This window comes from Euleptes europaea, chromosome 4, assembly GCF_029931775.1.
Source record: "Euleptes europaea isolate rEulEur1 chromosome 4, rEulEur1.hap1, whole genome shotgun sequence".
Taxonomy (NCBI): Eukaryota; Metazoa; Chordata; class Lepidosauria; order Squamata; family Sphaerodactylidae; genus Euleptes; species Euleptes europaea.
Genome location: NC_079315.1, coordinates 14,199,777 through 14,214,248, shown reverse-complemented (window position 1 = coordinate 14,214,248; position 14,472 = coordinate 14,199,777). Strand labels below are relative to the sequence as shown.

At 49.4% G+C, this 14,472-nt stretch overlaps 1 protein-coding gene across 1 annotated transcript in view; it reads right to left on the bottom strand.

Moving 5' to 3' along the window:
* IGFBP7 (insulin like growth factor binding protein 7) overlaps positions 1-14,472 on the bottom strand; it is a gene marked incomplete at its 5' end in the record, with an annotated part of 37,059 nt that overhangs the window by 2,526 nt on the left and 20,061 nt on the right. The window contains 2 exons of the mRNA XM_056848499.1: positions 4,904-5,008; positions 9,396-9,505. Coding sequence (XP_056704477.1) covers positions 4,904-5,008; positions 9,396-9,505 — 215 coding nt within the window. The remainder of the gene's footprint in view (positions 1-4,903; positions 5,009-9,395; positions 9,506-14,472) is intronic.

Below are 14,472 nucleotides of genomic sequence, written 5' to 3'. Positions count from 1 at the left end.
ACTGACTTTGATGGACCAAGGGTCTGATTCAGTAGAAGGCACCTTCATGAGTAATGTCAGAAACCAATTCCTCATTCTCACTCCTCCTGGCTTCTGCAGTTCATGCCTGCCCTGCTGAATGCTTGCACACTAATGCTGTAATGAGTGTGAAAATATTACATTGGCCTTTTTTAGTAGAAAAGAGCAAGAGCCCAGTAGCACCTTAAAGACTAACACAATTTCTGGCAGGGTATGAGTTTCGTGGACTGCCAAAAAAACAAATCAGTGGATTATAGAACAAATCAAGCTGAACTGACCCTAGAAGCTAAAATGACTAAACTGAGGCTATCATATTTTGGTCACAATCATGCTAGAAAAAGTTGAGGGCAGCAGGAAAAGAGGAAGACCCAACAAGAGATGGATGGACTCAATAAAGGAAGCCACGGCCCTCAATTTGCAAGATCTGAGCAAGGCTGTCAAAGATAGGACATTGTGGAGGACGTTGATTCATAGGGTCGCCATGAGTCGGAAGCAACTTGACGGCACTTCACACACACATGAGTTTCGTGAGTCACAGCTCAGTTCTTCAGATATAGCTAGAATGTCACATCGTTGAGTCTAACCTTGACAACTCAGCGGTGTGCAAACTTCACAGAAGCAAGAAATGGGCACTTAACGAAGACTTAAGGGCACTTACATTTTCTTAAGAGGGGGAATGGCGATTTCTGCCAATTTCCCCCTCCTGCTGCAGACGCCCATAGTGGTGTTCCTGAGGTTCCACTGACCACCCAGAACAAGATTTCAGAGCTCCCTCGAAAATGCCCAGTGCCTTCTTTGGCTGCCCAGGGCTCCTCATGGAAGTTTAGCAGGAGTGAGCAATAGGGTTGCCAACTGCCAGGTAGTAGCAGGAGATCTCCTGCTAATTCAACTGATCTCCAGCCGACAGAGATCAGATCACCTGGAGAAAAATGGCCGCTTTGGCAATTGAACTCTATGGCACTGAAGCCCCTCCCCTCCCCAAACCCCGCCCTCCTCCGGCTCCGCCCCAAAAATCTCCTGCCAGTGGCGAAGAGGGCAACCAACCCTTCAAGAAAGTTCCTCCTGAATTAATAGGGTTGCCAGGTCCCTCTTTGCCACTGGCAGGAGACTTTGGGGGTGGAGCCTGAGGAGGGCGGGGTTTGGGGAGGGGAGGGACTTCAATGCCATAGAGTTCATTTGCCAAAGCGGCCATTTTTCTCCAGGTGATCTGATCTCTATCGGCTGGAGATCAGTTGAATTAGCAGGAGATCTCCTGCTACTGCCTGGAAGTTAATTCAAATATTTCCTTCCATTGTGCCATGGTTTTGGAGGTTGGCAACCACAGAATTTCAGTCTAGAGAAGCCCTTGAGACTGGCAAACACTCTTTCCTCCAGGCCATTCCTGGAGGGTGGCAACAGAGAATTTTTTTCTCTAGACCAGTCCTGGAGGTTGGGAACTGAGTTTTTTTCCTCCTTAGGTTCGTCTAGGAGGGCAGTAACAACAAAACTTGCAACTTTTTGCAATCTGATTTACACTATAATAGGTTGTTTTTGCTAAAACACTACCTGGCAGTTGGCAACCCTATGAATTAACAATATGGTTATTAAGAAGTGTGTAAAGCAGGGGTCGGCAAACTCATTAGTCAAAAGAGCCAAATATCAACAGTACAACGATTGAGATTTCTTTTGAGAGCCAAATTTCTTAAACTTAAACTATATAGGTAGGTACAGTGTTTATTAACTTAATAAACTTTAATTAAAGTTTTAAGTCTTAATTAAACTATAGGTACACTGAATAAAACTTGATATCATACCTAATAGTGATCTTATTTATCGATAAAAATTAAATTGTAAGTCCCTGCCATTTCCCCCTCCCCATCCCAAGTCCTCGTCTAGAGGCCTGGTCTACCGCCATAAAAGCCTATTGGTAGACCTGGCCTCCGGCTGAGTCCCATTGGGAGGCCAGGTCTACCCATTGGCTTTCTTGGCAGTAGACCTGGCCTCCGGAGGCCCATAGAAGCCAATTGGTAGACCTGGCCTCTGAAGGGGGACTTTTTCCCCTCCTCGGAGTCCAGGTCTACCGCCAAGAAAGCCAGTGGGTAGACATGGCCTCTGAGGAGGGAAAAAAGTAAGTAAGGTATCCATAACATTAAATCACGACAATGACTGACAAACACTGTACATTTTCCCCATCTGCATTCTCAAAACTCTGCAGGGGGGCTTATTGTTGAGTTGTGCATCTGAGTGGCAAATCCAAGGCAAAACCTCCCATTCACAAATGGCCAATAACCCCCATGCAGAGTTTTGAGAATCTGGATGGGGAAAATGTGCATCTGAGTGGCAAATCCAAGGCAAAACCTCCCATTCACTGGCAGGGTGAAGGTCTCGCCTGTCCGCGCCGACCCCTGAGCCACAGCCCCTCCCAAGAAGCCGGCTCCACTATCTCTCCCCCCCCCCTGGTCAGCCAAACATCCACCCACGCTCAGCCAGGGTTGAGGATTTTGTCCCGAGTTGGCCGGCCAATGCGGGACGACAAACCGACGACTCCGCCGACTCTTCCACCCCTCGCAGACAACGAGGGGAGGACGGGGGACGGGGGGCGCTGCCTCCCGCTCGCCGGCTGGCTCCTCCCACCTGGGGCGCGCTGGAGCCCGGCGGAAGTGCGGCGCCTCTGCCTGGCTGGGCGCGGGGATGCGGAGGAGCCGCATCAGCCGATGGACGGGGGCGTGGGAGGCGGGGAGCCGCACTCAATGGGCCAAAGAGCCGCATGCGGCTCGGGAGCCGCGGTTTGCCGACCACTGGTCTAAGGCAGTGTCTCTGGGGCTCCACGGAAGACAGCTTGAAAACAACTTGTTATGAAACATGCCGCCCAAAAAAATCCTGCCTGGATCTTATCGCCACTTGATACTTTCTTGATAGCAACAGGAATTATATGTTTGAGGATTGTGTTCTTAAACGAAGAAAAATACAGACTGCGGCAATGTTGGCTGTGAATGAATTTGACAGGATTAGTTGCAGAGGCCAGAAATCTTCGCTTGTGTCCTACTGCTCCTGGCAGCCAGGTTTGAAGCCTCCCACCAGCCTAAGGCTCCTTCTTTTCATCAGAGAAGGCTCCTTCAGCTTCAAACGTGGAGACCAGGTCTTATGAGTAAAGGTTGAAGGAGCTGGGTCTGTTTAGCCTGAAGAGGAGAAGACTGAGAGGGGATATGAGAACCATCTTCAAGTACTTGAAGGGCTGTCATATAGAGGAGGGTGCCGAGTTGTTTTCTGTTGCTCAAGGTTGGACCAGAACCTACGGGTTGAAATTAAATCAAAAGAGTTTCCGTCTAGACATCAGGAAGAATTTGCTAACAGAGCAGTTCCTCAGTGGAACAGGCTTCCTCGGGAGGTGGTGAGCTCTCCTTCCCTGGAGGTTTTTAAGAAGAGGTTAGATGTCCATCTGTCAGCAATGCTGATTCTATGACCTTAAGCAGATGATGAGAGAGAGGGCATCTTGGCCATCTTCTGGGCATGGAGTAGGGGTCACTGGGGGTTTGGGAGGGAGGTAGCTGTGAATTTCCTGCATTGTGCAGGGGGTTGGACTAGATGACCCTGGTGGTACCTTCCAGCTCTATGATTCCATGAGTCTATGAGAAGGGACTGTTTTTTTTTTTTTAAAGGGGTCAGTTTGTACAAATTTCACAGTATTTGGGGTGGGGTGAGAAGATTGTGCTTTATTCCCAGACCGCTGGCTGAACTTTTCTTGTCAGACAATCCTGTGTGGGCGTACAATCTGCTGAAGGTTCTGTCTGTGCTACACGGACCCTTGCAAGCAAAAGATGGGGACAAAACTTCCCCGTCCTGAAGAAGAACAGAGGAAACCGTGGCTTTTAACACAAGTAAACAAAGCTTACAAGATCTTAGGAGACTACGGGAAAACATAAAAACGGACCGTTTATCAATTTGTGTGGAACGGCAGCTGTTGTTATTCTAGCTTTAGAATAAGATCAAACCTGCTGAAAATGTAAGACAGGAAGAGCCGCATGGATACAAAAGCAAAACCAGGACAGGAAAGCGGTGTAAGAAGTGATCTAAGATGAATTGGTGAATAACTGTGTTTTGTTTTTTTACCTCACAATTTTTCATAATACTTAATGGAGGAAAACGGCAAAATTTGCTCCGCAGACTGGCAGAACACAAGCCACTATATATGCAATACATTTTTTTTTTGCATAAAGCCTATGTTATCAATAGGGTTGCCAACCTCCAGGTAGCACCTGGAGATCTCCCACTATTACAACTGATCTCCGCGTGCCAAGATCAGCTCCCCTGGAGAAAATGGCTGCTTTGGAGGATGGATTCTATGGCTTTATATCCTGCTGAGGTCCCTCCCCTCCCCAAATCTCATCCTCTCTAGGCTCCGCCCTCAACATCTCCAGGTGTTTCCGAACCCAGAGCTGGCAACCCTAGTTATCAAGGGGTTGAAGTCTGCAGATCTATTCCAATAACGGTGACACCCTCCACCAGCGCAAAAAGCCTTCCTCTAATTCTACTAGGAAGAAGCTCTTACATCAGAGGAAGGTTTCCTACACAGGGGTAAATGCTGCTGTTAGTGCCACAGATCCATGACATCCAACCCAACAACCCAACTGCTCTCCCTTATGTGATCTGGGAATCAACTATACAATTCGGGCTGGTATGTGTTAGATTTTACACAGGTACGCTCACTGGCAGACATCCAGAGGACCAAGAAAAGCAGGAACTTGCCCACCCCAGTATGCATACTTATTATTCATTTATTTTTACTTATTGAAATATTTACATGCCCACCTCGACAGCACCAGCTCCTTCCCTGAAACAAGCTGCCAGCCTCTCCAAAGTGCACAGAACGGCCTTAGCTGGAAAGAGAAAGAGAGCCAGTACTTACCAACACCCACCCTGTCACTTCGTGCTTCTCTGGACCCCCGCGAGTCTGGATGGCTAGATTCTCCCGATCTCCTGGCAGCAGCTCTGTCCTCTGACCCTTCGCTATCTGGTGGAGAAGGAGAAGGGGGCAGGAATCAATGAAGTGACCCTCTAGTTAGTCAACAGGCTAGCAAACATTTGGCTGTCTTTGGCCTTTTATGCATGGGTTTTTTCTGTCATGTTTTCATTATGCATGCATTTTCCGACCTTTAGAAATCACCTTGCTCTCCCCTCTCATTTCCCCCACGCTTTGTGGATGCTGTTTTACCCCAAGTTTAATGTCTGCCTTGATCCCAAATCAAAAGCTGGTCCTAGGCATCCTTGTCAATTCAGGGGTTTCCCCCTACACCCATTCTTCCTTCTCCCTCCCACTTGTCTTCCCCCTTCATCCAAACCTTCCCCTCAAAACTGGAATACTTTAAGGCTGCTTATTTGGTCAGTTTCACAGTGAGTGTTGGTCAGTTTCAGAACTCAGCCTGATCAAACCAGGGTTTTTTGTTTGTTTGTTTGCGACTAACCAGAATGCTGCAATAATCACAAAAGACCTACCGTATATACCCATGTATAAGCCGACCCGCGTATAAGCCGAGGTGCCTAATTTCTCCCCAAAAATGGGGAAAAATTAGGCACCCGCGTATAAGCCGAGGGTCGGCTTATAACCCCTCCCCACCCGCAGGCTTACCTGAAAAGCTCTCCAGCGGCGAGGGTCCGGCGGCGGCGCGGCCCGGGGGGGCCTGGGCAGCCTTCCTGCGGCTGCAGGAGGCTGCCCCAGGCCGCTCCCGGCGGGAGGAAGCGGCGGCGAGACCCAGGGGGACCCGGAGCAGCCTTCCTGCGGCTGCAGGAGGCTGCCCAAGGCCCCTCCCGCCCGAAAAAAATGGCGGCGGGGGGGCCTTGGGAAGCCTCCTGCAGCCGCAGGATGGCTGCCCAAGGCCCCTCCTGCCCGGGAAAAATGGCGGCGGGGGCCGGAGGGGCCGGGGCAGCCTTCCTGCGGCTGCAGGAGGCTGCCCCAGGCTGCTCCCGGCGGGAGGAAGCGGCACGGGCCCGGCGGCGGCGGCGGTAAGTTTCCCCCCTCCCTCCTCCCCCCCGTATTGACCCGCGTATAAGCCGAGGCCGGCTTTTTCAGCCCATTTTTGGGGCTGAAAAACGCGGCTTATACGCGAGTATATACGGTATGTGGCTGCTGATTTGGTCAGTTTCACAGCGAGTGTTGGTCAGTACATTGAAAGTGGACTGAAAGTGCATTATTCAGCGCATGTGAGCGTATGGCTGAGAGGCCAAGGATGGGAGAGAAGCATCTTCTGGATAATTTATGGAACAAACAAGGATAGTTGGGCAAAAGCCAAGGGCTTCCCAAGATGCCTCTCCGGTTCTTCACCTCTCCGCTAGAAACTAAGGCAACATAAAATTCTCCTCCTCTCCTCCTCCTCCTCCTCTTCTCTTCCCACGCTACCACACACACACGAGTACCGTGGCGGATGCCTAGAACTCTGCCTAGTGCATTTAAAATGTTTTCGGAGCCTCTCGAATGCACTCGAGCTCACACATTCCTCTCCCCGCCGAGGCCAAATATGGTAAAGTGCAACGGAGCTTGATTTCTAAAGCCCAAGGGCAAGGCAAACAGAAGCTGAAGGAAAACCGACTGAAAAGGGGAGCCAGAAAGCAAAGGGAGATTTTTTTCCTCCTGCGCTGATACACGCTACCTGATCCCGTTTCTTCTCATTTTGCTGGTGATTGTTTTTAAGAGCTTCTCCCTCTAGTCATCGTAGTTATTCCTTAAAGCCCCGAGGGAGTGGTTGGCCTGGCAATATACTCCCCTCCCCATCTTGTTTAATCCCTTCTTTCTTCTTGCAGCTGGAATGCTCTCACGATAAGCTCTCGCTGTGAGTAATCGCTCAAAAATTGTTTTTACGACTGCCTCATTTCTCCTGCTCCTCAGCCTATGATAATTGCCTAATTCTACCTCCTCCACATGAAGGGCACTGCTAGGTTTTTTGGCACGGCAGTCAAAATGAATGGATCCATGTGCAGAAGAGCTGGGCGGTGCTCTGGCACAGTGCCCATTCAGTTCAATGGAACTTGCAGAAGAAAAGCCCCAAGATGGCACCAGCCAGGGTATTTCCTGGCACCAGCTCGCTTATTGAGTCTTGAGATAATATCCAAAGGGTCTTGAATGGGACAGGAAAACAACAACAACCAGGGAGTATTGGGTCACTTCCTGTCAGCTGATTGATTAGTAAAGCCCAGAGTTCATCCCAGGCTGGTGTGTTACGGCCATTTGCTGGTGTGGTGTAGTGTGGGATTAGGATCTGGGAGACCCAGGTTCAATTCTTCATTCTGCCATGAAGGTTATTGAAAAATGGAACGAGAAATTTGTCAGATTACATATCATTTTGGACAAATAAGACTGATGTGAAGTTCTGATGAAGATTTTTACGAAACGGGATCAGGAGCCGGCAACCCGTCTAGTATTTAAGAGATTATTTATAGCCCTTTTTCTCCTGATACTGAAGAGATGATTTATAACTTTGTTTATTAACTGATCTATTGGTGTTGCATCATTGAAGAGATATCCACAACATATGGAAGAACAAGCTCAAGGATTGTATATGGACTCTTGATTCTATGCCAATAGATTTATAGTGTATTGTTACTTTGAATGTATTTCAGTCAGCATATATAGGTAGTTACCGTATATACCCGTGTATAAGCCGACCCGCGTATAAGCCGAGGTGCCTAATTTCTCCCCAAAAATGGGGAAAAATTAGGCACCCGCGTATAAGCCGAGGGTCGGCTTATAACCCCTCCCCCCCCGCAGGCTTACCTGAAAGGCTCTCGCGGCGAGGGTCCGGCGGCGGCGCGGCCCGGGGGGGCCTGGGCAGCCTTCCTGCGGCTGCAGGAGGCTGCCCAAGGCCCCTCCCCCCCAAAAAAAATGGCAGCGGGGGGCGGGGGGGGCCTTGGGCAGCCATCCTGCGGCTGCAGGAGGGTTCCCATGGCCCCTCCCGCCCGGGAAAAATGGCGGGGCGGGTCGGGAAGGGCCGGGGCAGCCTTCCTGCGGCTGCAGGAGGCTTCCCATGGCCCCTTCAGCCCGGGAAAAATGGCGGCGGGGGCCGGGGGGGCCGAGGCAGCCATCCTGCAGCTGCAGGAGGCTGCCCCAGGCCGCTCCCGGCGGCAGGAAGCGGCACGGGCCCGGCGGCGGCGGCGACGGCGGTAAGTTTCCCCCCTCCCTCCTCCCTCCTCCCTCCCCCCATTTTTGGGGCTGAAAAACTCGGCTTATACGCGAGTATATACGGTATAATGTTGGTACATAATTAAATCTATAGCCATTTATGCAGGGTCAATTTTGATGCTCGTTCAAAGCTCCTTTTTCAAATCTGATCTTGAAAATGCCTATTCACTGTCCCAATGCAAGAGGAGAAAGTCAAACAAATCCCACCGCCCACTCGCCTGCTCCTTTGTTCCTTCATTTGCATAGCTATTAGCAATCATCATTTGCATAGCTAACCCGGCAGCTGTGATTCTTCTGTCAGGCTGACTTTGAATTCCTTCGTTTCGACTTTGGCTCAAGGCCCCCAGCTGCCTTTGCTTTGCTTCCCAGGGTCTGAGGCTTGTGGGAGCCTGGCACGGCCGAGCTGCCTGTGTTATCATGATGTGACTGTACTCTGTCTGTAAAACGCCATATAACCAAATGCACTCCCATCCCCCTTCGTTCCTGCCTTTTGATCTCTAAGCTCTGCATACCTGCTACCAATAAACCAACTCTTTTGGACTACCTGTCTCTTGATGTGGCTACCGGACTTTCAGTGCAAACAAGTGCTTACATCTTCATGCTTCCTTGAGTGGATGCTTCGAGGCGGGGGCAGTGCAAAGAAAAAAGGTCGCGTCAAAGGGGATCTTAAGTAATGCAAAGCAGGTATGCGCTGGCTTTGCAGTGACGTCTAGAACGACGGTTCAGCGTGAAGAACTAAAAAAAATATGCGGGGCACTTCAGCCTGGGACGCGCTGCTAATTACCAAGCATAAACGGTCTATGAGTATTGTCCCTTAGCCAAATGCTTTTTGTATTTTGGGGTCACTCTTTCTCAGCCTCGCCTACCTCACAGGGTTGTTGAGGAGATAAAATGTGGGGGGGAGGAGAGCCACAAATACTACCCTGAGCTCCTTGGAGTAAAGGTGGGATAAAAATTGACTAGACAGGGTGAAACACCGATAACTAGCTAGATATATGATTCCTTGGTTTGGTATTTTGTCTAGCCTTAAAAATCTCTCCATTTGGAAGGGGTAAAGCCTCTCCTTTTTTCAGAACCAGAAACCCAACAGGGTCTCTTCCCTAAAGCAAACAGCTGAGACCCGGTTCCTCTTGGTGCTACAGAAGGGTTCAGGATTCCAAAATGCCTGCAGGGGCAACAAGATGAGGATCCCCCGTCAGTTAGATCATTTTCGAAATTTATCACTAACCTTATTCCAGGTAAGTACAGGGGTAGGAATTCCAATGACCTCGCAGCTCAGGTAAATCTGCGCCCCGGTGACATTCCAGATGTCTTTAGGAGGTGTCACAATGGAGGGTCCTAAAAAACAAAACGTGGATGATCAGGCAACAAATATCTAAGTCTTTTTCAAAAAAATATCTTTTTATTTTCCAACACAAAACAAATATCTAAGTCTTTTTAACAACAGCGCAGTGACGCAGTGGCCAAGAGCTAGGGTTGCCAGCTCCTGGTTTGGAAATACCTGGAGATTTTGGCAGTGGAGTCGGAGGAAGGCGGGGTATGGAGAGGGAAGGGAGTTCAATTGCCAAAGCGGCCATTTTCTCCAGGGGAACTGATCTCTATCACCTGGAGAACACTTGTAATAGTGGGAGATCTCCAGCCACCACCTGGAGGTTGGCAACCTTACCAGGAGCACCTTCTATTCGCTGCCTCTCCTTCTCCAGCTCTCTCCTTTCTTAGAAGAAAAAGAAGAAGCAGAGTTGGTTTTTATATGCCGACTTTCTCTACCACTTAAGGGAGAATCAAACCAGCTTACAATCACCTTCCCTTCCCCACAACAGACACCATGTGAGGTAGGTGGGGCTAAGAGAGTGTGACTAGCCCAAGGTCACCCAGCTGGCTTCACCTGTAGGAGTGGGGAAACAAATCCAGTTCACCAGATTAGCCTCCGCCGCTCCAAACCACCGCTCTTAGCCACTACACCACGCCGGCTCTCTTGGCTTACTCAGCTGATCTGGTCCTGTTGATGCAACCTTTTGTAACTTCACAGTTGGCTTATTGTAACATGCTCTATGCTGGGCTGTGCTTAAAGACAACCTGGAAACTGCAGCTGGAAACTTGCTAACCTCCAAGTGGTGGATGGAGATCTCCCGCAGTTACAACTGATCTCCAGCTGATAGAGATCAGCTCACCTGGAGAAAAATGGCCGCTTTGGCCTTTGGACTGTATGGCATTGAAGTCCCTCCCCTCCCCAAACCTCGCCCTCCTCAGGCTCCACCCCCAAAATATCCAGGTATTTCCCAACCCGGAGCTGGCAACCCTATGCATGTATGTGTGCACACCTGTATGTAAGAAAGCCTGAACTTTATGAAAATAACCTTCATAAATGAAACTTTGTAAATGAAATTGGGGACGACTTCCCGGATAAAAGGACACTTTCAACCATGCATTCTGCTGTGCATGAGTTAAACATGAGAATACACACTCATGTTAGGGTTGCCAGGTCCCTCTTTGCCACCGGCGGGAGGTTTTTGGAGCGGAGCCTGAGGAGGGTGGGGTTTGGGGAGGGGAGGGACTTCAATGCCATAGAGTCCAATTGCCAAAGTGGCCATTTTCTCCAGGGAAACTGATCTCTATGGGCTGGAGATCGGTTGTAATAGCAGGAGATCTCCAGCTGGTACCTGGAGGTTGGCAACCCTAGCTCACGTAGAAAGGAAAAGCAAGTGTCCACTGAACATGCATTGTGTGTTTGCTGTAACTTGAGAACAGGGCTAGTGGGTGACGATGTCCGCATTGCTGCTTATGCGCTGGGGAAGGGGGGGGGGACTCAAATGTCTCTCTGGTCCCAAAATGTCAACTTCATCCAGGCAGCGGTGGCCTGGGGCGAACAATGAGAAACAGCTGCTTCCTGTTTGGAAGCACCGCTGGGACGCTGACCTAAGCCAAGATGCAATCTTCCTCTGCATGGGGCGTAAGGGGAGAGCCCCATAGGGCTTTTCAACCCATATACAAGAATTACTGATTCTTTTCAACCCATATACAAGAATTACAGGGCGAGGGCGAAGAGAGAGATTGCAATTTTCAGGCAGGGGAAAGCTGGCTTTGGGTTTTAATGCCATTCCGGAGGGAATGGGGCTATTCCCAACGCAAGCTACTGGGCTGCCAATGCCATATTTTGAGCCTTAAGAAGAACAACACCCCCTTAGTGCTAATGGGCCACTCCCAAGTTTTATGCAGTCTACATGCTTTCTGCTGCAGTTTTGGTCTCAGGCTAGAATGACAGAGGTCTTTATGGGCGTGCTGAAACGGACTAGGCTGTGACCCTTTGTTCCATTGCTTCAGCGATGGGGAGGAAATGTGTCCCCCGGGGTGCATCATTGCCATGGGAAGAGGCAGACCTTCCGGCTCAAGTCAGCCATGGCTTTCTCCCATGAGAAAGCCCCGCCAGCTAAGGTTGCCAACCTCCAGGCACTAGTCAAAAACGGCTACAAGTGCTACTCAGGAGTTTAGGATTGCCAAGTAAATGCACCAGCAAAATTACACCCCCAAGCGGGAAACTATAATGCGAAATTGCTTTTTAGAAAAACATATTGAGAATAAATTCTCACTAACACAACCTCAGTTGAGCAGACAGAAAATTTACAATTGGTCTTAAAAATAGACCCAATATGACGACGCAATTAGGCCATCTCCGTTGCCTAACTGTTGCACTTTATATGTATGGACTTGAAAGGAACTGAGCAATTTTGCCTATATTTATTTCCTTGTAACGCCTTTGCGTCGTCACATTGGGTCTACTTTAAGACCAATTGTAAATTTTCCGTCTGCTCAACTGAGGTTGTGTTAGTGAGAATTTATTCTCAATAGGTTTTTCTAAAAAGCAATTTCGCATTATAGTTTCCTGATTGGGGGGATGTAATTTTGCTGGTGCATTTACTTTGCATTCCTAACCTCCAGGTACTAGCTGGAGATCTCCAGCTATTGCAACTGATCTCCAGCCGATAGAGATCGGTGCCCCTGGAGAAAATGGCCGCTTTGGCCATCGGACTCTCCCCCTCTTGAAGATCAACATATTGGAACGGCACCTGGGAATTGTCTATTAAATAATGACCGCAGCAGGCTGGCTTTGTTTTCTTGTCTTTGGGTGGGCGGAGGTGATAACCCGGTCCTCAGTCACAAGATTATAACAACTGCTGAAAAGCATGTATAGGGACAGCAGGTTTTGCTTTTGACCTTTAAGGCCCTAAACGGTCTGGGACCGTCGTACCTTCGGGACCGCCTCTCCAGATACACCCCTCAGAGGGCATTATGCTCTTGCATCCCTCAGAGGGCATTACTTTCTTGCAGAAGGTCCCAGGTTCAATCCCCGGCACCTCCAGTTAAAGGGACTAGGCAAGGAGGTGATGTGAGAGACCCTGGAGAGCCGCTGCCGGTCAGAGTAGACCATACTGACTCAAATGGACCAAGGGTCTGATTCAGAATAAGGCAGCTTCATGTGTACACTTGTCAAATGACAACTTGCGGGTGGTCCCCGGCCCGAGAAGTGTCCGGCTGTCCTCGGCCAGGGCCTTTTCGGCTCTGGCCCCGGCCTGGGGAAACTCTGTCGAATGAGACCAGGGCCCTGCTGCGGGGCTTAGCACAGTTTCGCAGAGCCTGCAAGACGGAGGTGTTGAGGACAGCAACGGCTGAGGACAGCAACGGTTTCCATCTAAACTGGCCTCCCTGTTGCGGCTTCTGGTACAACTAGCCTGGCTTCCATCTTGCCCACCAGCCTCTCTCCTGACTGAAGATTTCTACAGGATTCTGCTGGCGCTTGGATTTTTTGATAATGCATATGTTGATTTTAGAAGAAGAAGAAGAAGAGTTGGTTTTTATATGCCGACTTCCTCTACCACTTAAGGGAGACTCAAACTGGCATACAATCACTCTCCCTTCCTCTCCCCACAACAGACACCCTGTGAGGTAGATGGGGCTGAGAGCTGTGACTAGGCTAAGGTCACCCTGCTGGCTTCATGTGTAGGAGTGGGGAATCAAACCTGGTTCTCCAGATCAGAGCCCACCGCTCCAGACCACCGCTCTTAACCACTACACCGTGCTGGCGCCTATTAGTTTTAATAGGAATTCTATTTATTATATGCATGACGGTGTTTTAAAGCAATTGTATCTGTTGAGTATATTGATGTGAGCTGCTCCGAGCCTGATTTGTTGGGGAGGAATGGGCTATAAACTTAATAAAGATCTCCCAACACTCTTCAGTTACAGTTCACTTTGATTAAACTTCTGGTAGCTTCAGAAAGGTTCAGTCAGCTGAGGATGTTCCTTAAAAAGCTGGGAAGACCACCAGACTTTGCTTCCTTGTATGATCATGAGAAACCCTCACCCCACTGTATGTCGCTCTCAAGGCAGAAAGGAATGCAGACCTGATGGGACCCCTCTGGGAAAGTCAAACCCCTGGAATCAACATCTGGGAAACCAAGACATTCTCAAGATTTTACACTGGGAAATAAATGCATTCTGCTCGATGGGACACTGTGATCTCTTTCTCTGCCCTGCTGTGACCAGCAATCTCCTGCGGACGACCATCCAGCTGCCAATACGGAGATTCTGCTCATACTCTGAGATGAAAAATTTGCTGTGGGCAGACTAAGTGGGGTGTGATGCTTTGATTAAATGAGCCCATTGGAACGTCCTGTTCTGTGAATACATGTTGGATTAATTGCCACTTGGTTGAAGGCTTGCAGGTGAACTCCTGGGGTGGGCATTTGAGTTACAAATCGAACCCTGTACCTAGTCTTTCTTCCTGGTAAATTGAGACAACAGTAAAGAAATGGTTGTGCAGTGGTTAAGAGCAGTGGACTCTAATCTGGAAAACCGGGTTTGATTCCCCGGGTTGGTTTCCCCACGCCTACACCTGAAGCCAGCTGAGTGACCTTGGGCTTGTCACAGTTCTCTTAGAACTCTCCCAGCCCCACCTACCTCACAAGGTGTCTGTTGCGGGGAGGGGAAGGGAAGGTGGTTGTAAGCTGCTTTGCGACTCCTGAAAGAAGTCGTCAAAGGGGTGAAGGCGAGTGAAACAGCCATGCATAAAAGGCCTTCAAGTGTGCTCATGGTGTCTAGTTGCATGCTCAGGAGGGCAATTTCATACATTTACCCTGTACAAGTGTGGTTATGAAAACTCCAACAAATGAACTCACTCTGTGGGGAGAGGAAGGGAAGGAGATCGTAAGCCTGTTTGATTCTCCTTAAGAAGCAGAGAAAGTAGGTATATAAAAACCAACGACGACTTCTATCATAAATGGCTAAGCAAATCAATTGCATCTTGGTCT